Below are 26,078 nucleotides of genomic sequence, written 5' to 3' on the forward strand. Positions count from 1 at the left end.
TTGATTTATGTAAAAGTGTTCTGCCTGTGTTTTGCTCTAAGAGTTTTATAGTATCTGACCTTACATCTAGGTCTGTAATTCATTTTGACTGTATTTTTGTGTATCATGTTAAAATGTTCTATTTCCCTTCTTTTACATCAAGCTATCCAGTTTTCCCAGAACCACTTATTGAAGAGACTATCTTATCTCCAATGTATATTCTTGCCTCCTTTGTCATAAATTAATTGACCACAGGTGTATGGATTTATTTCTGGACTTCCTATTCTGTTCCATTGATCTATATTCCTGTTTTTTGTGCTACTGCTATACTGTTTTGATGACTGTAGCTTTGTTGTATAGTCTGAATTCAGAGAGCATGATTCCTCCAGCTCCATTTTTCTTTCTCAAGATTACTTTTGCTATTTGGAGTCTTTTATGTATCTATACAAATTATAAATTTTTTTTGTTCAAATTCTGTGAAAAATGCCCTTGGTAGTTTGATACTGATTGCATTGAATCTGTAGATTGCTTTGGACAGTATAGTCATTTTCACAATATTGACTCTTCCAATCAAATAACATGGTATATCTTTCTATCTGTTTGTATCCTCTTTGATTTCTTTCATTGGTATCATATAGTTTTCTGAGTATAGGTCTTTTGCCTCCTTAGATAGGTTTATTCCTAGGTAGTTTATTCTTTATGATGTGATGGTAAATGGGATTTTTTCCTTAATTTATCTTTCTGATCTTTGGTTGTCAGTGTATAGGAATGCAAGAGATTTCTGTGTATCACTTATTGCAAAATTACTTGAATCTTAATTGAAATGTATACAGTAACATTTAGGATTTAAAAGTGTATTTATAGGTAATTATTTTCAGATAGTCTTGTAGATATGCTGGGCAAAAGAACAGATCCTTACATGTAGTTACCATGTGTATAACTAGGTTCTGAATGGGAGAGTACATCCCTTCACATAGCTCACTCCTGTGTACCCACTAAGCTCGGGCATGGATGCAGGTTCCTTCATGTAGCTCATACATTTGTACCCAGAAGTGAGTCACTTATAAAGATTTACAACCACTGATGCATAATCACCAAAATGTAGCTGTGTTTTTCAAATTGAACATCCTTATATGAAGTAAAATGTTATTTGACCCAGTTGTAGTATGGTTCTTGGTTTGTTCTGCTCAACAACAAAGCCAGACTCATTGATTCTGAATACTTAATTACTATGAACCTGGATAGAAGGGCCAGTTTCAATTAAAACATGACCATTCCAGATGTGCAAGAAATTCCTGAATTTAACATTCATTGACAGATATCACATTACATATTAAACCCTGATAATGACTACAGTATTTTCTTGACCTGAACTTCTCTTGAGTGAGTTTCCTGAACATACATGATACAATTCTTATGTGAGGCAGAAGTCTTGGATAAACACAGATAGCATCAGGAAAATCTTAAGAGCAATGAGATTTAAGCATGAGCATAAATGTGCAGAAAATGCTAATTCAGTATTGTCATTCTGTACAAAAATACAGAAGAAATGAAGGATTTTTAAGTAAACTCCTGTGTAAGCTGTGCTGACTTGGATTTAGATTTTTATTTTCATTAATGAGTTTGCACCATGCTCAATAATTACAAGTAGTTTTATTAATGATGTACTTTCATAATCTTAAAAACAGAAGCTTGGCATCATACCAGTTAGTTCTATAGCCATATTTAAACTCCCTTAGGTAAATTTTGCAACGTATTATTTCCACTACATATAGTTCATGCTAGGTGATAGTCTCATGCAAACCAAATAGATGGCTTCACCCACAGGGCAGACCTCTAAGTGTGACTTTTTAGTGAATGTGTTTTAATTCATAAAGCCAAATGCATTCCTGAATTTATTTTCCACACTAATCATTTATTATCAGATTTGTACCCTTAACACACATGTGTAGTTTCTGTTTTGTGCCCTTCCCATACCTTACATGGAGAAGAGAGAAGTTGTTAATTTGATAAGTATTTTCTCGCATTTTTCTGAGTCCCTGGATATTGTGTATAAAGTCTGTTCCTCTCTTTGTTTCTAGACAGCAAATATGTACTGGTTGTATGAGATCAATGGGAAACCTCAAGTTTCCATACTGCCGGTGAAAGTAAAAGCCAAAGTTGACTCTCATAACAAGATGTTTGACAAAAAGCCAGCTCGTCGGCGTAATTTTCTCTATGAAAATGCTCAACTCACAAGAACAGGAGTATCCTCTACAATCAAGGGGGCGCCTTTGATGTTGAACAAGAAATAAAAAAATTGTTTTTCCCAAAATATTTCTTGGTCTTAAGTGGAATTGAATATATTTTAATGATGGTTATTTCATTTTTCAGATATTTCTGAGAAATACTACTTCAACTATCAATATAATAGGGCTTCTACATTTAATTTTAAAACTGACTAAATCTATTCTAAATGTTCAATTCTGTTGAACAAAGAATGTTCAAACTATCACATAATTGCACTTATCTCACACACTAGTAAAGTAATATTTAAAATTCTCCAAGCCAGGCTACAACAGTAGTGAACTGTGAACTTCTAGATGTTCAAGCTGAATTTAGAAAAGCCAGAGGAACCAGAGATCAAATTGCCAACATCCACTGGATCATCAAAAAAGCAAGAGAGTTCTGGAAAAACATCTGATTAATTGAATACACCAAAGTCTTTGACTGTGTGGATCACAACAAACTCTGGAAAATTCTTAAAGAGATAGGAATACCAGACCACCTGACCTGCCTCTTGAGAAATCTGTATGCAGGTCAAGAAGCAACAGTTACAAGTGGACATGGAACAACAGACTGATTCTAAATTGGGAAGGAGTACGTCAAGGCTGTATATTGTCACCCTGCTTATTTAACTTATAGGCAGAGTACATCATGAGAAACGCTGGGCTCTGGGCTAGAGGAAGCACAAGCTGGAATCAAGATTGCTGGGAGAAATATCAAAAACCTCAGATATGCAGATGATACCACCCTTATGGCAGAAAGCAAAGAAGAACTAAAGAGCCTCTTGATGAAAGTGAAAGAGGAAAGTGAAAAAGTTGACTTAAAACTCAACATTCAGAAAACTAAGATCGTGGCATCTGGTCCCATCACTTCATGGCAAATAGATGGGGAAACAATGGAAATAATGACAGATTTTATTTTGAGGGGCTCCAAAATCACTGCAGATGGTGACTGCAGCTATGAAATTAAAAGACACTTAGTCCTTGGAAGAAAAGCTATGACCAACCTAGATAGCATATTGAAAAGCAGAGCCATTACTTTGCCAACAAAGGTCCGTCTAGTCAAAGCTATGGTTTTTCCAGTAGTCATGTATGGATGTGAGAGTTGGAATATAAAGAAAGCTGAGCACTGAATATTTGACGCTTTTAAACTGTGGTGTTGGAGAAGACTCTTGAGAGTCCCTTGGAATGCAAGGAGATCCAACCAGTCAATCCTAAAAGAAATCAGTCCTGAATATTCATTGGAAGGACTGATGCTGAAGCTGAAACTCCAATACTTTGGTCACCTGATGTGAAGAACTGACTCATTTGAAAAGACCCTGATGCTGGGCAAGATTGAAGGCAGGAGGAGAAGGAGACAACAGAGGATGAGATGGTTGGATGGCCTCACCAACTCGATATACATGAGTTTTAGCAAGCTCTGGGAGTTGGTGATGGACAGGGAAGCCTGGCATGCTGCAGTCCATGGGGTTGCAAAGAGTCGGAAATGACTGAGTGACTGAACTGAACTGAAATCTAGTCTCTGAATATTTTATACTTAATTTCTAAGTTATATGTGTTATAAAATGAACTGGTTGCAAATATTGGAATTAGTTTACTTTAAAGTACAGGAGTACATTGGTAGTAAAATTGAAAAATCATTTCAACTTATCAATCTATGCACATAAGCATATATACTCCTTATGATCCTATATTGAGTCTTAAAGTAATAAAAATATATTTCAAAATGATCCAGAAAAAAAGGTTATTTTCTTAAAGGAGAATATGTTGTTTGATTCTTATCACTGAGGGGAAATATAATAATAAAGATCAAATATGGACCATTGTTGAGCTTCCCAGGTAGTTCTAGTGGTAAAAAAAAATCCTGCCTGCCAATGCAGGAGACATAAGAGACATGGTTTCCATCCCTGAGTTGGGAAGATCGCCTGGAGGAGGGCATGGCAGCCCATTCCAGTATTCTTGCCTGGAGAATCCCATGGACAGAGGAGTCTGGCAGGCTACAGTTCATAGGGTCACAAGGAGTCAGACACGACTGAAGCAACTTAGCACACACACATGCTTGCATGGACTGTCTTTAAGACAATTTGAGACAAAATGACTGCCTCTACCACAAGTGATTCATGTGATTTTAGACAAGTCACTTTTGTGTGTCCTATTTCCTTTTGTGCAAAATAAAATAATTGTACTAGGAACAAGAGTTGGCATAGTATAGCTAAATCTAGTCTACACCTGTTTTATGCAAATAATTCTTTTTACATTTTTGATCGGCTGAAAAAATCAATAGAGGAATATTGAATAACACAAGAAGATTACATCAAATTTAAATTTCATTGTCTATAAACAAAATTTGGGGGGAGTCACATTCTTTTTTTTTTTTTCTTGGCTGCCCTAGGTCTGAATTGCACACATGGGATCTCCTTTGTAGCATGCAAGATCTTCAGTTGTGGTATGTGAGATCTAGCTCCCAACCAGGGGTTGAGCCTGGACCCCCTGCATTGGGAATGTGGAGTCTTAGCCATTGGACAACTAGTAAAGTCCCTCGTTTTTTATATATTGTCTGTAACTGCTTTTGTAATATAATAGTGAAGTTAAGGGGAAAGAAGCCATATGCTGCAAAGTTTAAAATACTTACTCTCTAATACTGTAAAAATGTTGACAATCTCTGCACTAGTCCAGGAATGACCTCTAGGAACCACTGTCAGTGGATTGATCATAATTCCTTTGGATGGTGTTAAGTAGAATTCTGGAGACACATCTATGATGTGTCTTGTCTGCAGTTACTGAAGTAGAGGAGAGTGGAGGCTCACATACCCAGATTTGCCATCCTGGAAAGGACAAAAACTAAAATTCGATAAATTTCTAAAAGTCCTTCTTGTTCTCTAGCCCTTGGAAGATGTCTCTTTGAGTATAGAGTCATAGATTATTTGTCTGTCCTTACCTCTGCTGTACTGTTGGATTATTTACATACTTAAATGCAGAGAAGGGAGTGTGAATGAGAACCTGGAAGACATGTTATTATTTCATGTTGTGAATATTTCAAAAATGCTTAAAATGGTGATGCTACATTAAATGTTTCAGATTTAATCCTGGATGTTACCTTCTTCAGAAAAGGTATCTGTAGCTAGAAATGTTATTGCAGACTATTATTTGTCCAAATGAAAATGTGACAGAAGCAACTCAAGTAGACAACACAGAATAGTGAATGAAATTCTAAGAATCCAAAGGTGTTGGGGGGATTTATGGAGAGGAAACTGTTGCTTTGTATACTTTAGATCTCTTAGTCCAGCAGTTGTAAATTCCAGTGACTTTTAAAATTCAAAGGGCATCACCCACTCTCATTTCTATTCAACATGGTGTTGGAAGTCCTTGCCATGCAATCATACAAAAAAAGAAAAAAACAGGTATTCAAATTGAAAGAGAAGAGGTCAAGTTGTCACTGTTTGCAAATGGCATGATTTATAGAGAATCCTAAAATCTACACAAAAACTGTTACAACTAATAAATGAATTCAAGAAGGTAGCAGGATATAAGATTAGCCATCTACTTTTCTAGTTGTTTTTTCTTCATTTCGTAGTCAATATTTTTTAATGAAGTATACTTGATTTACAATGTTGTGTTAATTTCTGCTGTACAGCAAAGTGATTCAGTTATATGTATATATACATTCTTTCTTTTATATATCCTTCTCCATTATGGTTTATCACATGATATTGAATATATTAATAGTTCTATGTGCTATACAGTAGGACCTTAGGTGATGGTGGCTTTATAGAATGTCTTTGGGAGTGTCCTCTCCTCTTAGTTTTTTGATCAGGTGGTTTTTGTCTTTTCTTTGGTTGATGTTGTGTATCACGTTGATTGATTTGCATATTGTGACCCATCCTTGTGAATTTGGGATGAATCGCACTTGGTTGTGGTATATGATGGTTTTGGTCTTGTTGGATTCAGTTTGCTAATATTTTGTGGGGAATTTTCACATCTATATATTAATGAAAGATGTTGGACTGTAATTTTCTTTTTTGCTGGTGTCTTTGTCTAATTTTGGTGTCAGGGTGATGGCGGCTTTGTGGAATGTCTTTAGGAGTGCCCCCTCCTCTTCACTTGTTTTGGAAGATTTTGAGAAGGACCAGTGTAAGTTCTTCTTTGTATGTTTGATAGAATTTTGCCTGTGAAACCATCTGGTCCTGGACTTTTGTTTGTAGAGTTTTTAAATTACAGATTCTACTTCATATCTAGTGATCAGTCTATTTAAATGATCTATTTTTTCTTCTTTTTTTAAATATGTTTCTTCTTGATTCAATTTTGGTGGGTGGTATGTTTCTAGAAACTTGTCTGTTTCTTCTAGGTTGTCAAATTTGTTGGCATATAATTGTTTATAGTATTCCCTTATGGTTTTTTGTATTTCTACAGTAGGATACAAGATTGATATACAGAAATCTGTTGTATTTCTTTAAAGTAATAATGAAGTACCATAAAAAGAAATTGAAAAAAAATCCTGTTTAAAATTACATCAAAATAAAATATCTAAAAATAAACATAACCAATAAGTTTAAAGACCTATATGCTGAAAACTATAAAACATTGATAAAAGAACTTAAAGATAATTCAAAGAAATGGTAAGATATCCCATGTTCTGGGATTGGAAAAATTAATATTGTTAAAATGGTCATACTACCTAAAGCAAACTATAGATATAATGCAATCCCCATCAAAATACCCATGACATTTTTCACAGAAGTAGTAGAAAAAGTAATCCTAAAACTTATATGGAAAGATAAAAGACACAATGTTGCCAAAGCAAACCTGAAGAAAAAGAACAAAAAGCTAGAGGTAAAACCCTTCCAGACTTCAGATAAGACTACAAAACAAAAAGTAATCAAAACAGCATGGTATTGGCACAAATATATAGGTCAATGGAATACACCAGAGAGCCCAGAAACAAACCCACACACCTATGGTCAATTAACCTGTGAGAATGGAGATAAGAATATACAATGGAGAAAAGACAGTCTCTTCAGCAAGTGATGTTGGAAAAGCTGGACAGCTACTTGTAAATCATTGAAATTAGAACACTTTCTCACACCATATACAAAAACTCAAAATGGTTTAAAGTCCTAAATACAAAACATGTGTGCATTCTCAGTTGTGTCCAACCTTTTGCAATTCCCATGGACTATAGCCTGCCTGGCTCCTCTGTCCATGGAATTTTCCAGGCAAGAATACTGGAGTGGAGTGCCATTTTCTTCTCCTGGGGATCTTCCCAACTCAGGAATCGAACCCATGTCTCCTGCATACCCTGCATTGGTAGGCAGATTCTTTACCACAGAGCCACCTGGGAAGCCCAAATGTAAGACTTGACACCATAGAACTTCTAGAGGAGAACATAGGTCAAACATAAGCAAAATTTTCTCTGAAATAAATTATAGAAGTATTTTCTTAGATCACTCTCCCAAGGCAAATGCAGTAAATAAACAAATGAGAAGTATTCAAATTTAAAAGCTTTTATGCAGCAAAGGAAACCATCAACAAAAGGAAAAGACAAAGCATCAACAAAAGGAGAAGTGGACATCAGAGGATGAGATGACTGGATGGCATCACCGATGCAATGGACGTGAACTTGGGCAAACTCCGGGAGATGGTAAGGGACAGGGAGGCCTGGTGTGCTGCAGTCCATGGGGTTGCAAAGACTGAACAACAGCAACTATACACACACACACACACACACACACACACACATATGTATATATATACACACACACAAAGAAATATTACCCAGCCTTAAGAATGAATTAAATATTGCCATTTTCAGCAACACAGATATTCCTAGAGAATATTTTACTTTGTGAAATAAGTCAGAGAAAGACATACTATATGATATCACTTATATGTGGAATCCAAAAAAAATATTACATACAAAGCAGAAACAGACTCATAGACATAGAAGACAAACTCACAGACGTAGAACACAAACTTATGCCTACCAAAGGGGAAAGGGAGGGTGGAAAAAGGAGGAGTGTGGAATCAAAGAAAACAAACTACATAAAATAGATAAGCAACAAAGGCCTACCTTATAGCTCAGGGAACTATATTCAATACTTATAATTACCTATGATGGAATATAATCAGAAAAATAATTGAATCACTATGCTGTACATCTAAAACTATCACAGTATTATAAATCAACTATACTTCAATTTAAAAAAAGTCAAAGGGCACCAAATCAGTTTAGAGACTAGAACAGTTACATGAGGTTTAGGGGGAGTAACCACACATAGAGCTAACAATGTCCACACGTTTCTTTCTTATCTCTAGAGGACACAGAACATGCTGTTGATATTTGTAGCTTCATATTTAAAAATAAATCTTAAAAAAAATTAAAAGGTTTTACTTGGAGCTTCTTGATCACAGTTTGCTCATTAATATGTGAATTTCCTGAGAAATAGAATGTAAAAGTTTTCTGAGATCCTGAAAGTTCCATATGAAGTTGACAGTGTACATTTTAAAATACACATATGCTGATTTGAAATGTGTAGGTTCTGTGAATGTTGTCCAAGTCACTCAGTCACTCAGTCATGTAATTCTTGGCGACCCCATGGACTGTAGCCTACCAGGCTCCTCCATCCATGGGATTTTCCAGGCAAGAGTACTGGAGTGGGTTGCCATTTCCTTCTCCTGTGGACCTTCCCAACACAGGGGTTGAACCCAGGTCCCCCTCATTGCAGGCAGACTCCTTACCCTCTGAACCACCAGGGAAGCCCAAGTATCTACCAATTCCCTTGTGTGGTTATGCCCTGCTTAAGAAACACATGCTGAATAATTGCTCCAAGCTAGGTCCAATACTCCAGAGAAGGCGATGGGACTGAGCGACTTCACTTTCACTTTTCACTTTCACGCATTGGAGAAGGAAATGGCAACCCACTCCAGTGTTCTTGCCTGGAGAATCCCAGGGACAGAGGAACCTAGTGGGCTGCCTTCTGTGGGGTCGCACAGAGTTGGACACGACTGAAGCAACTTACCAGCAGCAGCAGCAGCAGCAAGGCCTGTACTGAATTCTGAGATATAAAAATAGATGAGCGCTGATCAGACCTTTCTGCAAGTTCTCCCTGACTGGTGAGGAAGACAGGTGTAAGCAGATAGTTTCCAGACCACATGGAAAATGCTATGATTGAGACCTTGGCATAGAAACAGAGGTGGGGACCTGGCTGGGAAGTAAGGAAAGACTTCACAGAAGACATTACATTTGACCAGGATATTAATAGAGTTGGAGTCTCCAGATATAGAAGAGGAATGTGACCTCTCAGACTAGGAGGAGGGACATGTGCCAAAGTATAAAAAAATGTGACAGTACATAATATGTCTAGGAGTAAGCGCTGGTTGGAACTCAGGATTAGTGGGTTGGGGATTGATAGAAAATGTGTAAACAAATGTGAGTGGGAACACATTGCAGCTCAGGGACTACGTGGAGTCAAGGGGTAGGAAGATGGGTTCAAATCTGAATGACCTAGTTTAGGTAAATAAAGGACATTTATTTTGAAATGGCCCAGTTAGCAGGTAAATATATTTGTATGGAACGTTTAACATGGGTTTGATTCTGATATAAATTTTGTGACTTATTGGTATAAGTAAAAGCAAAGCATGATTATGCTTATAGAAAGCTTATAAAAGCAGTGGTTCTTAGTTAATTGTCTCAATTGATTGCTAAAAATGCAGTTGCAGGGTTCACTCTCCTTCATTTTCTGGGTCATTATTTGAGGCTGAATGCAAGAGTCTACACTTTAAGTGTGCTTAGGTATTTCTAATGTTCACACGTTAAGACAAAATATTCAGTAAGAGAAGAGCACCATGGAATGACTCTAAAAACCAAACATTTAAAGAGTAAAAAGCAGAGAGAACAGGCAGTGATATAAACTGAAAAGTTGGTTAAAGAGAGAAATGTCTAGATCTTACTTCTGACTTTGGGGTATACAAGCCATGGATCTTGTCCCCACTGACCCAACCAATCATACAGCAAGGAATAGTTCCTGGAGAACAGACTGGACAATATAGGGTATTTACCCTGGGAAGGAAAGGCTTAAGCAGGCATTGTGAGGAACCTAGGGAAGTTTTGAGTCCTATCCAACCATCTTGTAAACAAACCGCATCATTGAAATATACAAGCAAAGGGGAAAAAAACACATCATTCATTTAGGGTCTTTCTTCTAATCAAAATCAAGGATTGTAAGGGTTAAAGTGAAATCACTCATTCATGTCTGACTCTTTGGGACCCCATGGACTGTAAAAATCCATGGGATTTTCCAGGCAAGAATACTGGAGTGGGTTGCCATTTCCTTCTCCAGGGGATCTTCCCGACCCAGGAATTGAACCCAGGTGTCCCACATTGCAAGCAGAAACTTTATACTCTGAGCCACCGGGAAACCCCTCTGTAAGGGTTAGTTTGGTTAGTTTGTGGCAAGTTAATTTAGTCTTTTTATTTCTAGAAATATCTACATTTTGCCCTTACTTTGGAATTACACTTTCTCTGGGCATAGAATTCTAAGTTCAAAATTATTTTCCCCTCAGCACTTTGAAGCTATTACCCCATCTTTTATGGGCCTTTCTTGTTGATGAGAAATCTGTTGTATGTCAAGTTTACCTAAAAGATAAACTGACATTTAGCTTCTAAGTTTTTTTCCCCTTTCATTCTTTATTTCCTGAAAATTTCTTTATTATATATCTAGCAATGGGTCTATTATGTTATTTTATTCTTGTTATTCTGCTTGGTACTCAAAGTGTGCTATTATTTTGAATACTTATATCTCTCTTCAATGTTAGAAAATTCTCAACTAATATCAAATATTCCTTCTCTTCCTTGCCTGCATTCTTTATTTTGGAACAAGATCCTGAGAGCATAGGGCCTGAAGCATGAGTTTAAAGGATCTCAGTCTATCTTGTGGGGATATTTACAGCTTGTGCATTGATTTTACCTTTTTTTATATCTCTTTATTGTGTGGTAGATGAAGTGTTCAGTGCTATCTTCCAAGTCAGTAATAGTCTTTTCAATGATGTTCTATTTAGAGTTTATCCTGTCTTTTGATTTTATTGTTTCTTTTGATGATGTTTGGTATTTCCCATATTTTAGTTTTTCTTATATTCACCTTTTAAATATATGTAACTTCTGGTTTAATGTTTTCTTGTTCATTCTTTAATAAGACTTTATCTCTGAGTATCCTAGCCATCCACTCCAGTACTCTTGCCTGGAAAATCGCATGGATGGAGGAGCCTGGTAGGCTGTAGTCCATGGGGTCGCTAAGAGTTGGACACGACTAAGCGACTTCCCTTTCACTTTTCACTTTTATGCCTTGGAGGGAGGAAATGGCAACCCATTCCAGTTTTCTTGCCTGGAGAATCCCAGGGACGGGGGAGCCTGGTGGGCTTCCGTCTATGGGGTCGCACAGAGTCGGACACGACTGAAGCGACTTAGCATCCTAGCCATGCATACTATATAGCATTTGTCAACATAGTCAATAAAATTAACATCATGAGTATATAATTCCTGTTCTGATGTTTATCTTGTTAGTTGTCTTTCTCAGCATTAGGTCTCTTCATGAATTTTTATTTTTTAAAAAGTTTTAGGCCATGCTGCATGGCATGTAGGATCTTAGTTCCCTGACCAGGGATCAAACTTGTGCTCCCTACATTGGATTCTAAACCACTGGACCACCAGGGAAGTCCCTCTTCATGCATTTTAGGATGGTAGATCACAGACTTATCTAAAGGGAATATATATTTTTTGAATTATTTTGCATTATTTTCTCTTTCTTTCACTCTCTCAGCTCTTTCCTCCCTGACAAGACCTTATGAGGCTACTTCCAGGAATGTCCTAGGGCTCTCAGTTGACAAGTAGCTCTCATAATGAAGGCTTGGGCCTCCTCCCTGGTGGGATATGAAAGAAATACAGAACTGATTAGTGAGCCTCAGGCAGCTCCGGTTACAGTGCCTGCTGCTGCTCTGTATAAATTGCAGCCTCAGGCAGCATTTTCCGGTATTTTTTCACCATATCTTTAGAAATCATAGTCCCTGGATTTAAGCAGTGAAGCCAACTCCTTTTCTCTATTTCACATGAAAAATCTCTAGTCCTTCTTTTCCCAGAGAGGGAAACTCCATGATTTGGAATATAGACCATCAACTCCATAACTATTCCACCTTTCTATATTGTCTTTTGTATATGAAAATGTCTATCTTGTCTTGTTGTTTAGTGGCTGTTTCCAACTCTTTGCAACCCTGTGGACTGTAACCACGCAGGCTCCTCGGTCCATAGAATTTCCCAGGCAATAATACTAGAGTAGGTAGCCATTCCCTTCTCTTTGGTTCTTATTTGTATTTTATATCCGTGATTGTGAAATTTTTAAAGCCAAAGTGTATACATCAAAAAAGGAACATAGAGTACCTTTTTCCTAGTGTCTCTGGGTTATTTTTAACTACACATTTTATTAGAGTGTTGGAAATAGAATTAATAAAGAGAATCCAATCACTTTCAAGTAGAAATAGCTATGGAATTTCTAGGGATTTAATTATATAGATTATAAACAGTTACTAAAGTTTTATGTTTTTTCTATTTTAGCCTTATAAAGAGTTATGTAAAACTTTGCAATTCAATCAACTAGTGAAGGATATTGGAACTGGTTCTTTCTCATCAGCTATCAATTGAAAAGAGGCTTGGTCTCTACATTTTAGGATTGGATAAGTAATTTTTATGTTTTTCTCTGCCAGAGTTAGCATATTCTCAGTGAATACATGTCAGATTGTTGGCTCTTTATATCTTTACTTATTAATTAACATGTTCCTGAGTAAAACTCTGAAGTACCCTCTATCGTTAAGCTTTAACACACTGTGTTTTACCCAGTTTTCAAATGAAGGCCTTATCTTTTTAAAATTATATCTGCAAGGAAATAATGCTTTCCTCTTACAAGAAATACTTTACTAAAGTGAAACATTAGCCAGTGGTTTCATTTGTCAGGCAGCATTCTCTATATTGACAGGTTAACAATCAATTATTCAAGTGAACTGAGATTATGTAAGGGGCTTCCCAGGTGGCTCAGTGGGTAAAGAATCTGCCTGCAATGCAGGAGTTGCGGGAACCATGGGTTCAATCCCTAGTTCAGGAAGATCCCCTGGAGGGGGGCTTGGCAAACCCACAACAGTGTTCTTGCCTGGAGAACCCCACAAACAGGGGAGCCTGGCAGGCTATAGTACATGGGGTCGCAAAGGGTCAGATATGCCTAAAGCGACTGAGCATGCATACACACAAGACTATATTAATGAATTGTTAATTCACTCTTCTGGATTGCAGCTGAGAAGTTTCCCTAATACACCTCAGGTCACTGACCACATGAACCCCAAATCTCCAGGCAGCCAGCAGGGTCCTGCTCCCTTTGTGTTTCCATCTGCTTAGATTCCAAGGGGGTGAATCTGAGTCAGCTTGTCTGTTACTGACCTTCCTCCATGATCTGGCTGAGGACATTGCACCATCTTTTCCAATGCTGCTTTTTCTTTTCTCTGCATAAATCAGATCTTCTTCAGTGTTCCAGCCATATTCACACTCTACACCCTGACTCAGCCAGGTCCACATCAGACCTGAAGCTTTCTCATGATTCCTTGTCTCTTTCTCTCTTACTTTTACCAACCTTTGCCAACTACTGAGCTCTCCTGTTCCCCGCCATCATGCCAGCCCTGAAGACGGGCATTTGGCAATTTATGTCCTATGCTTCTGTATTATGTTGCATCCCCAAAAGGAAAAAAAAAAATATATGGTATTTTAGGACAGGCAGTCTATTTGGGAGTTAGCACCATTAGAGGAGTGAGAAAGTGAGTGAAACCAAATATGAAAGTAGAGGAAGCCAAAAAAAAAAAAAAAAAGATGAAATACTAGCAGGTTTGTTCTGTGTTCAAATGGGGTTCTCTGCAGTCCAGGATAGAAGAATATGCCTCAGAGTTATCCTCCTTATTTCTCAGAGGGTAGTTAGGTCCATGGTTTTCTCTCCAGTTCTCATTAGTCATTGCTAAGGGCTACTCTGTGGGTTTCCTATGTGGCTCAGTGGTTAAAAAAAAAAAAAAAAAAAAAAAAACCTACCTGCCAATTCAAGAAACACAGGACAGTTGATTTAATCCCTGGGTTGGGAAGATCTCCTAGAGAAGAAAATGGCAACCCACTCCAGTATTCTTACCTGGGAAATCCCACGGATAGATGAACCTGGTGGGCTGCAGTCCATGGGGTTGCAAAGAATCAGACACGACTGAGCAACTGAGTATGCACACACAAGGGCTGCTCCATAGGGCCATTTACTAAGGGCATTAATTCATATGTGTATGAAAGAAAGTCCTTGGGCAGAAATTTGCAGTGGATCAGGGCTGTTGTACTAGCCAGTGAGTGCTGGAAGAATATAGGAGAGGTACTACAGGAACTGATGAATCACTCCATCCTCTAATAGTTATGTAATAACTGTTGACATATGTATCACAGAGAGGTGGGGGCATCCTCACTACAGGCATATGCTGTCCAGTCAGTGGTATTTGTGAGACACCCCCAAGAAGGGGCTCATCCAAAGTTATCTGCTTCACTCATGCCTTTGGTTCTCTCTTACCAATAGCTTCATCTCTTTCAAAAGACAAATATCACTGGTCTCTAGACTTAAGTCCTCAGTATCCATATTCATCCTCCCATATCACCCCACAATCTATTGCAAAAAGAGCATTGAACTCACCTGGGAAAAGCCATCAGATTCTTTCCCTAGGAATTTGGCATTGCGACGGGAGAAGCTCTTTTGATCTTGATCTTTCAGTTAGGTAAATTTCGGAGTCAAGTATAGCAATGTCTACAGCAGACAAAACATCAGTAAGGCCCAACTTCAGGTAGAAAAATAAAATAAATGTGCAGAAAGAAACAAACTGGAGCTGCTATGATGTATCTTGCTTACTAATACCATTCACTGGCTTGTTCATACCACTGGGGAAGTCTGTCTATAAGGTTTTTCCTTGGGTTATACCTAAATCCTGATGGGAGAAGGCAATGGCACCCCACTCCAGTACTCTCTTGCCTGGAGAGTCCCATTGATGAAGGAGCCTGGTAGGCCTCAGTCCATGGGGTCACTTGGAGTTGGACACGACTGAGCGACTTCACTTTCTCTTTTCACTTTCATTCATTGGAGAAGGAAATGACAACCCACTCCAGTGTTCTTACCTGGAGAATCCCAGGGACGGGCCTGGTGGGCTTCCAGACACGACTGAAGTGACTTGGCAGCATACCTAAATCCTGATAGATTTCTCCTTTATACTTAAACTTCAGGTGCTAATTCTTTAGTCAGAGTGTGTTTGCCAGATGGATTTCCTTCTGGGTCTATTAAAAGAAAAAGCACAGTAACAGTGACATATGGAATAAGGGATATAGAAGGTTGATGGTCTCCACAATTTACCAAGGTCAGACTAAGGTGGGATAAGGGAGATGAGGTATATAACCAGATATAGAGATTAAATAAATCTATGTGAAAGTGTGTTAGTTGTTCAGTCGTGTCCGACTCTTTGTGACCCTGTGGACTATAGCCTGCCAGGGTCCTCTGTCCATGGAATTCTCCAGACAAGAACACTCGAGTGGGCAGCCATTCCCTCCTCCAGGGGCTCTTCCCAGCCCGGGGATCGAACCTGGGTCTCCTGCATTGCAGGCAGATTCTTTACCAACTGAACCATAACTTACTTATTTATCTGAGTCAACTACGTTTCTTTCATTTTAACATATTTGTGTGGTAAAATACACAAGGTTTACTATTTTAACCATTAAGTTTATAGTTTAGTGGCATTAACTACATTGACATTGTTCAACTATTAACTCTATCTAGCCTAGAACACTTTTCATCTTTCCAAACTGAACCTATTGAGTTGGCCAAAAAGTTCAATCAGATTCCTAGTACATACCCCTTAAACAATAACTCCCTATTCTCCCCTCCCTTCAGCCCCTGGCAACCACCATTATACTTTCTATCTCTATGAATTTGACTACTTTAGAGACCTGAGATAAGCAGAGTCATACAATATTTGTCCTTTTATGGCTAGCTTATTTCACTTAGCCTAGTATCCTCAGTGTTTATCCTTATTGTAGCATATGACAGAATTTCCTTCTTTTTATAGCTGAATAATATTCCACTGTGTGTGTATGTGTGTATACATATGCCCCATCTCATTTATCCCTTTACCCACTAATGAACACTTGGGTTGCTTCCACCTTTTGACTGTTGTGAATAATGCTGCTGTGAAAATGGGTATACACAGTCAGAATGGCCATCATTAAAATGTCTACAAATAACAAATGTTGGAGAGGGTGTGGAGAAAAGGGAACCCTCCTACACTGTTGGTGGGAATGTAAATTGGTAGCCAATATAAATGTAAATTGGGCTTCCTGGGTGGCTCAGCTGGTAAAGAAACTGCATGAGATGCAGGAGACATGGGTTCAATCCCTGGGTCGGGAAGATCCCCTGGAGAAGGAAATGGCAACCCACTCCAGTATTCTCACCATGGAAATCCTATGGACAGAGGAGCCTAGTGGGCCACAGTCCATGGGGTTGCGAAGAGTCAGACATAAATCAGCACACATGCATAATCAACATGTAGCCAATATGGGAAACAGTATGGAGGATCCTTGAAAAATTAAAAATAGAGTCGCCATATAATCCAGCAATCCCACTCCTGGGCATATATCCAGATAAAACTATAATTCAAAGCAACCTTACTTTGTCCATCAACAGAGGAATGGATGAAGAATATGTGGTGTATACAATGGAATGCTACTCAACCATAAAAAGAGTGAATGATGACATTTGCAGCAACACGGATGGACCTAGATATTATCATACTAAGTGAAATAAGTCTGACAGAGAAAGACAAATATCATATGACATCACATATGTGGAATCTAAAATACGACACAAATGAACATACCTATGAAAGAGAAACAGACTCATACACATAGAGAATATGGGAATAAGGGAAAAGGGGTGAGGTAAAGATAAATTAGGAGTTTGGGATTAACAAATACACACTATTATATATAAAAATAGATTAACAACAAGGTACTACTGTGTTAACACAAGAAACTATATTCAACATCTTGTAATAAACCTTAATGGAAATAATTCACGTGTAACTGAATCACTTTGCTGTATACAAGAAACTAATACAACATGGTAAATCAGCTATACTTCAATTAAAAAAAGAAAAAGAAAATGGGTGTACAGATATGTGTTTGAGGTCTTGATTTCAGTTAATGGGTGCATACCTGGAAGTGGAATAGCTGACACATATGGTAATCCTATTTTTAATTTTTTGAGAAACCACTACACTATTTTCCACAGCGTCTGTACCAGTTTACAATTGCAACAGAATTCACAAAGGTTGCAGTTTCTGAACATCCTTGCCAATTGAGTTGACAAACGTGTGTATGTAGATATCTTTGTTTTATTCCCTTGCTAACCTTCTGATGCCTACACAGTCTGTAATGATACATGTTTCTCAAAAGAGAAATGCTAATCTTTCTATTTTTCAATTTTATTTTTTTTCAGTTCATCTTTGTTCAATTCATTGTATGTTCCTCTGTTTATAATCTTGTCTTGCTATGGTTACTTATACATTTTTAAGGTGCCACTCTGATTCATCTAAAGGGTTTTTAAGAGTACTTCTTCGCATAACATTTTTATGGTAGCTTTCTTACTATATACTCAAAAATTGTTAGTCTACTGGTATCATTTTATCAGTTTAAATGAAGTGTAGCATCCATACTTTCCTTTACCCTCCCTTGTTTATTATATAGTTTTAAAAACATTTCCTCTACATGTGTTTAAAACCACATCAAAGAGTGTTATAATTTTTTTCTTCCAACATCAGTCATAATTTAGAAAACACCAAAAGAAGAAGGAAAGTCTGTGGCAATTACCCATATGTTTGTTCATTGTATTCTTTCTTCCTTTCTTATGTTCTAATATTCCTGTTTTTATAATGTTCTTTCTGTTTAGAGAAATGTCTCTCATCTTTGGAATTGGTCTCTAGGTGACAAATTCCAGTAATTTTCCTTTGTCTAAGAATGTCTGTGCTTCCTTTCTGAACAATATTTCCACTGGACATAGGAATCTAGGTTGACATTTCTTTTCTCTCAGCACTAAAAAAAAGTGTCACTTCCTTTTTGCCTCCATATTTTCTAATAAGAAATTTGTTGATATTTTATTTGTCATTTCTCTGAGCTGCTTTCATGATTTTTTACTGTGTTCACTTTTTAGAAGTTTGAGTCTCAAGTGTGTTGTTATGCATTTCTTTGGATTTATCCTATTTAGAATTTTATCAGCTTTTAAAAACTGTTGATGTATGTCTTTTGCCAAATTTTGTAAGTTTTCCTCCATTATTTCTTCAGGTACTTTTTCAGATGTATCCTTTTTCACTTCTCTTTCTGGGTCACTGATGACATGAATATTAGATTTTTGTTATAATCTCACAGATCCCTAAGGCTCTCTTCCTGTGTTTTTTTTTTTAATTCTCCATTTCTCTGTTATGCAGATTAGAATTAGAATTGTTCTTTCAGTTCACTAATCCTTCCATTGTGCTGCTGGTGTCCTCCTGATGAGCCAGAGGTGATGAAGGTCCTATCTCTCCACCACCCTTGTTGCTGCAAGGTGTGGTTAGATGTCCAGACTTTCCATTGGCCTCCGCTGACAGTGTTGAAGGCAGAGCCTTATTACCACCAAGCGGAGATGAGCATGAAAGTCCTGCCCCCTATTCAGCCTTCTCTGATACCAGTCCAGTGGGGGTTTGTGGCACTTTCTTACAGCCTGGCAAATGTGAGTCTGAATGTGTAGGCTCCCATTTGGGCTGTTAACTACAAATTGGCACTTTCCAAGAGCATTGCCAACAACCTAATAACATGGGCATTTGCTGTCTGCTTCTGTGAAGATTGAACCCCATGCTGCTATAGCTGTTGACCTTCAATAACACCTGAGGGAATTCAGGGTGGAATGAGGCACTCTGCTCCAGGGAATCTGGTGGGACAGGTCTTTAGATAGTTGCGTATTTTTTAGGAATAGACTTTATGATCTCAATCCCTGCATCTCCTCATATCTAGGAAAGCACTAAATCCCTTCCTGCATGGTAACATCAGATCCTTGTGACTAGGAGAAAACCTCTTGTAGACGTTTGTTTGCACTGAACTCCCCCTTCACCAAAGCCTGTATATATTGACCTTCCCCCACTACCTCTTTGGAGCAGTCTCTCAGAGCTATCTGGGGTGCTGCCTCCTGGGCTGCAGTCCTCATTTTGCCCCAAATAAAACTTAACTCACAACTCTCAAGTTGTTCATCTGTTTTAATCAACAGGACTTTACTGGTGAGGGTGAGTTTGAGGCAACAGATTTTTTCTGTAGTATTTGGCTGGAGTAGAGAAGCTATTAAGCTTTCTGTCTACTTAGCTGAACTTTTCTGAGTCCTTTCTCTAAAGAGAGCAAACTTTCTTTGGGAACTCACAGCCATGTTGTGCCTTGAGTTCCAAGGTTATTCTTAGCCCATCTGCCTTCTCTCCACCTTTCAGAGTAATATACATATTTATACACATATACATATATACATATGGATGTGTTTTAGTTTCACTTACTTGGAGGAAAAGGGGTAAATACATTTACACTATCTTCCCAGAAGAGATCTAACTTCATGTAAATAGCTCAAAGAAAAAAATAACATGAATACTTCGTTTTCTCCAGCATCGTTGTCATCCATTTATTTCAAAAGGGGTTCAGTGTTTTCTGAGAAGCCAACTTTCAGCATGATTCATATACCCCTTTAGGATTTTTCAACTGTCTGCTTCCATCTGGTTAATACCAAAAGAGATTCTAAAGTGTAGAGGCTTGAGCTTAGACCCTGTGCTGTCAACGAAAGGCGTGAATAAGCCTCTGAACGCTGGCCTCTCCACAGTTCCCCAGCACTTGAGGCCAGGCATCTTTTCCTGTTTGGAAATGCCCCTGTCCTACAACCCAGGCTTGGGAAACCCCAAATAGCATCTCTCACCCCTTCAAGCAGTAGTTCCAACCATTTGTTCCTGAAACCATTGCTATGAACTGTGTGAAAATATGTCTACTTTACTGTTCTTTAAGAAAAAAATCATTTTATCTTTCCCGATCACAAACCTACAAAAATAGAACAAATGCTTTGATTAAATGAAGCAAAGAATCAAGCATAATATTCGTAATTCTATAAGAAAAATGACCTAGTTTTGCTTCAGTATTTATTTGCCTTTTAGAGATTCAATAATTGCACTTTTTTTTCTGAAGTGACTTCTTGTGCTAAAATAATGACTGAAGAGTGTCTTATTCCTGACACAGATCACAGTTTGTTGCTAATGGAATGTTAACTGCTTTTTAAGTAACTCTGAATAAATCTGCTGATCCATAAAAAATTCATCTAAAAGGAATTCAATTCATTTTCTGGCTCTACCACTTCCACTGATGTGAAAAATCTTCTTCTATATCCCACTTTATTTCAGCCATTGCAATGCTGAGGGCAGCACCTGGCTTATAAAAGGATATTTTAATTGGGAGAGGTGACACATTTAATAATATGTCAAGGTTACCGTTTAAGAAACAGTCACTCCCCAAAAGAAAAATGATATTTAAGCATGTCCTCTGGTGTAAAAATTGCCTCCAGAGTATGAAGGTTTGCTCCATTCCAGAGATCAGAAAGGCAGTACTGAAAAAGAATTCTGAGATTTCCAAAGACAAACAAAACCTGTGACTTCAGCTTCATTCCTGGGATTTAATTCCATTTGATTTTGTATCTGGGGCAACAGAGGATGGTGCAAAACTTCAGCAAAAGCAAAATGTAACATCTCAGCAGATGTCTTTGTGGCCTGAATTTTTTCAGTGTCCAGAGCACCTTCCAGCCTTGTGTGCCTTTGTAGAATAGTCCAGTTTGGGTAGAAAATAGTCCCATCCAGAGTATGGTTTGGAAATCAGGGCTGTACCTTTCTTCCAGGTCTGCATATTATTTATCATTCTTTGAAACAATCATGTGTCTAAACATAAGGCATATATATTTTTTTAAATTATGAAATTAGATATTTATGACATTTATTTTTTTTAATTTCAAAAAAAAAAGTATTAAGCAAAGCTCTCAAGAGTTATACTATGATCTTCCAAGAATAGATGCATCTTTGCAGTTACTTAAACAGTAGCTTACAAGGAGTTGTATAAATTGTGCCAACTACGTATACGTATGAAGTCAAAGTATTAGTCTCTCAGTTGTGTCTGACTCTTTGCAACCTCATGGACTGTAGCCCGCCAGGTTCCTCTGTCTGTGGGCTTCTCCAGGCAAGAACACTAGAGTGGGTAGCATTCCCTTCTCCAAGGGATCTTCCTTACCCAGGGCTCGAACCCAGGCTGTGTGCACTACAGGCAGATTCTTTACCATCTGAGCCACCAGGGAAGCCTACATAAATAAATATAGGCTATAAATTGTTTTCAAGTTGTTACCTCTGAGTTTAAGAAAAAAGATAATGAGTTATATGCTGCTACTGCTGCTAAGTCGCTCCAGTCGTGTCCGACTCTGTGCAACCCCATAGACGGCAGCCCGCCAGGCTCCGCCATCCCTGGGATTCTCCAGGCAAAAACACTGGAGTGGGTTGCCATTTCCTTCTCCAATGCATGAAAGTGAAAAGTGAAAGTGAAGTCTCTCAGCCGTGTCCAACTCTTCGAGACCACATGTACTGCAGTCTACTAGGCTCCTCCGTCCATGGGATTTTCCAGGCAAGAGTACTGGAGTGGGGTGCCATTGCCTTCTCCAAATGAGTTCTATGACTGAGTGACATTTCACAATGAAAAGAGAAGATACTAAATCTACATTTTAGCATTACTTGTTCTAGGCCACTATGGGTTCAAATGCCTTCCTTATTATGGAAGAATTGTGGCTCTTCTGTACCTCATATAAATAGAATCATATAGATTGTCCACTTTTCTGTTTGGCTTTCTTTCACATAATATTTTGTCTGTGAGATTCATCCACAGTTTTGCATCTATCAGTAGTTTATTTGTTTCTTTGTGAGTTGTATCCCATTATATGACTCATATTATATATATATATCACATTATATGAATATATTATTTTCCTTTCACTTGTGATTGGACATTTGTGTTGTTCCCAAGTTTTGGTGTTTATGTACAAAACTGCCAGGAACATTCCTGTCCATGTTATTTGGTGCACAGGTGTAAACATTTCTATTGTGTATTCAGCCAAATAAGCTGCTGCTGCTGCTAAGTTGCTTCAGTCGTGTCCAACTCTGTGTGACCCCATAGATGGCAGCCACCAGGCTCCCCCGTCCCTGGGATTCTCTAGGCAAGAACACTGGAGTGGGTTGCCATTTCCTTCTCCAATGCATAAAAGTGAACAGTGAAAGTGAAGTCGCTCAGTCATGTCTGACTCTTAGCGACCCCATGGACTGTAGCCCACCAGGCTCCTCCATCCATGGGATTTTCCAAGAAAGAGTACTGGAGTGGGTTGCCATTGCCTTCTCTGGCTAAATAAGCTACCTGGATCCAACTCCAATGTGTGTGTGTGTGTGTGTGTGTGTGTGTGTGTGTGTGTGTGTGTGTGTGTATGCTTCCCCACACCAACAAGCAATTCTCATAATCTATCTAGTAGGGTGTCCAAGAATTCAACTCAATTGTGACACTACCTACCCAGCAATAGAATGAGATTCCATAGGTAAAGGACTCAGTCCTACAAGACCACCCTCCAGACACACACACAAGCCCAAGTTTGTTACCTGTACTTCTGACAGATCAACTAAAAACTGGAGGACTCAACAACCCTCCAACTGAGAATGCCAATCCGAAGTCCAGGTTGTCATCTGTACTTCTGACCACCTGGCTATAAATCAGAGGTTCCTATGACCCCCTCCTCGAGTTCAATTAACTTGCTAAAACAGCTCAAAGAACTCAGAGAAACATTTCATTTACTGAATTACTGGTTTACTATAAAATAATAATCTAAAAAACTGAACTTAAAAGAGAGTAGAATAATAGTTACCAAGTGCTTTTGGGAGGGGGAAAATTGGGGAGATGTTGTATAAGGGCACAAGCTTGCAAGTACTAGATGTATAAGTCCTGGGGACTGAACATGCAGCATAGTGATTATAGTCAACAATACAGTATTATAAACTTCAAAGTGCTAAGAGAATCGATCTTAATTGTTCTCAAGAACAATAAAAAATGATAATTATGTGACATGATAAAGCTGTCAGCTAACACAACTGTAGTAGTCAGACTGCAATATATAAATGTAGCAAATCAACATATACACCTCAAACTTACACAATGTTAAATGTTAATTATATCTCAATAAAATGTATCATAAATTCAATATTTTCATAGATCTTAGATAAAAATAGTTGTCGTTTCACAAATTCTCTAAAGCCATTCTTTACTATTGCAATGTAATAAACTTGAAGAAAAGAAACAGGAATCACATTTTTAAAAATCACAAATCAGTGTTAAGAATGTATTGGAACTCCAAGCTTTATCTCAGACAGCTTTTTCTACATTTTCTCTTTCTTCTGTGCTAATCACTAAATGTCCAGAGTACCACGTCCATCACATATAGCCAGAGACACATATGACAACACTGCCTAAATCAGTTATGTCTCAAAGGTGATAAGTGTTAGAACATTGCAAAGGTTAGCAGTTTAGGATAAGATTTCACAAGCCATGATCAGGGGCTTATGTTGTATAACACATAGATGTTTTTATAATTTTGTCTGAGCATTGAGTCATAAATGCATATGTATAATAACACATAATGTATAAGGCAATGGCACCCCACTCCAGTACTCTTGCCTGGAGAATCCCAGGGACGGGGGAGCTTGGTGGGCTGGCATCTATGGGATCTCACAGAGTCGGACACTACTGAGCGACTTCACTTTCACTATTCACTTTCATGCATTGGAGAAGGAAATGGCAACCCACTCCAGTATTCTTGCCTGAAGAATCTCAGGGATGGCGGAGCCTGGTGGGCTGCCATCTATGGGATCGCACAGAGTTGGACATGACTGAAGCGACTTAGCAGCAGCAGCAGTAGCAGCAGCATATGCATCTTAACATACAGAGAATTATCTCAAGACACATGTTACTAATACTATAAATAAACATTCATATAAAAAGTTCCTTCAGTTCAGTTCAGTCATTCAGTCATGTCCAACTCTTTGCAACTGGACGGACTTCAGTACACCAGGCTTCCCTGTTCATCACCAACTCCTAGAGCTTGCTCAAACTCATCTCCATCGAGTCGGTCATGCCATCCAACCATCTCATTCTCTGTTGTCCCCTTCTCCTCCTGCCTTCAGTCTTTCCCAGCATCGGGGTCTTTTCCAGTGAGTCAGTAGTACACATTTTTGGCCAAAGTATTGGAGTTCCAGCTTCAACATCAGTCCTTCCAATGAATATTCAGGACTGATTTCCTTTAGAATTCACTGGTTGGATCTCCTTGTTGTCCAAGGGACTCTCGAGAGTCTTCTCTAACACCACAGCCTGACACTCAGCATTCTTTGTGGTCCAGCTCTCACATCCATACATGACTACTGGAAAGACCATAGGTTTGACTAGATGGACATTTGTTGGCAAGGTAATGTCTCTGCTTCTTAGTATGCTGTCTAGGTTGGTCATAGCTTTTCTTCCAAAGATCAGGTGTTTTAATTTCATGGCTATAGTCACCATCTGCAGTGATTTTAGAGCCCAAGAAAATAAGTTTCTCACTGTTTCCATTGTTTCACCATCTATTTGCCATGAGTGATGGGACTGCATGCCATGATCTTAGTTTTCTGAATGTTGAGTTTTAAGCCAGCTTTGTCACTCTCCTCTTTCACTTTCATCAAGAGGCTCTTTAGTTCCTCTTTGCTTTCTGCCATAAGGGTGGTGTCATCTGCATATCTGAGGTTATTGATATTTCTCCTGAGAGTCTTGATTCCAGCTTGTGCTTCTTCCAATCCAGCATTTCCCATGATGTACTCTGTATATAAATTAAATATACAGGGTGCATATAAGTTAACATACAGAGAATTATCTCAAGACACATATTACTAATACAATAAATAAGTATTCATATAAAAAGTTCCTATTTTTATATGACAGTATACAACAGGGTGACAATATACAGCCTTGACATATTCCTTAACCAATTTGGAACCAGCCCATTGTTCCATCTCGGGTTCTCACTGTTGCTTCTTGACCTGCATACAGATTTCTCAGGAGGCAAGTAAAGTGGTCTGGTATTTCCATCTCTTGAAGAATTTTCCACATTTTGTTCTGATCCACACAGTCAAAGGCTTTGGCATAGTCAATGAAGCAGAAATAGGTGTATTTCTGGAATTCTCTTGCTTTATAGATGATCCATCGGATGTTGGCAATTTGATCTCTGGTTCCTCTGCCCTTTCTAAAGCCAGCTTGAACATCTGGAAGTTCATGGTTCAGGTACAGTTGAAGCCTGGCTTGGAGAATTTTGAGCATTACTTTACTAGCATGTGAGATGAGTGCCATTGTGCAGTAGTTTGAGTGTTCTTTGGCATTGCCTTTCTTTGGGATTGGAATGAAGCTGACCTTATTCAGTCCTGTGGCCATTGCTGAGTTTTCCAAATTTGCTGGCATATTGAGTACAGCACTTTAGCAGCAGCATCTTTTAGCGTTTGAAATAGCTCAGCTGGAATTCCATCACTTCCACTACCTTTGCTGGTAGTGATGCTTCCTAAGGCCCACTTGTCTTTGCATTCCAGGATGTCTGGCTCTAGGTGAGTGAT

General features: G+C 38.3%; 1 protein-coding gene across 1 annotated transcript in view; it reads left to right on the plus strand.

Moving 5' to 3' along the window:
• The window catches only part of CFAP47 (cilia and flagella associated protein 47), a 388,870-nt gene that overhangs the window by 66,892 nt on the left and 295,900 nt on the right, over positions 1 to 26,078 (plus strand). The window contains exon 8 of the mRNA XM_018043692.1: positions 2,061 to 2,257. Coding sequence (XP_017899181.1) covers positions 2,061 to 2,257 — 197 coding nt within the window. The remainder of the gene's footprint in view (positions 1 to 2,060; positions 2,258 to 26,078) is intronic.

This window comes from Capra hircus (genome assembly GCF_001704415.2).
Source record: "Capra hircus breed San Clemente chromosome X unlocalized genomic scaffold, ASM170441v1, whole genome shotgun sequence".
In the NCBI taxonomy this organism is placed as follows: Eukaryota; Metazoa; Chordata; class Mammalia; order Artiodactyla; family Bovidae; genus Capra; species Capra hircus.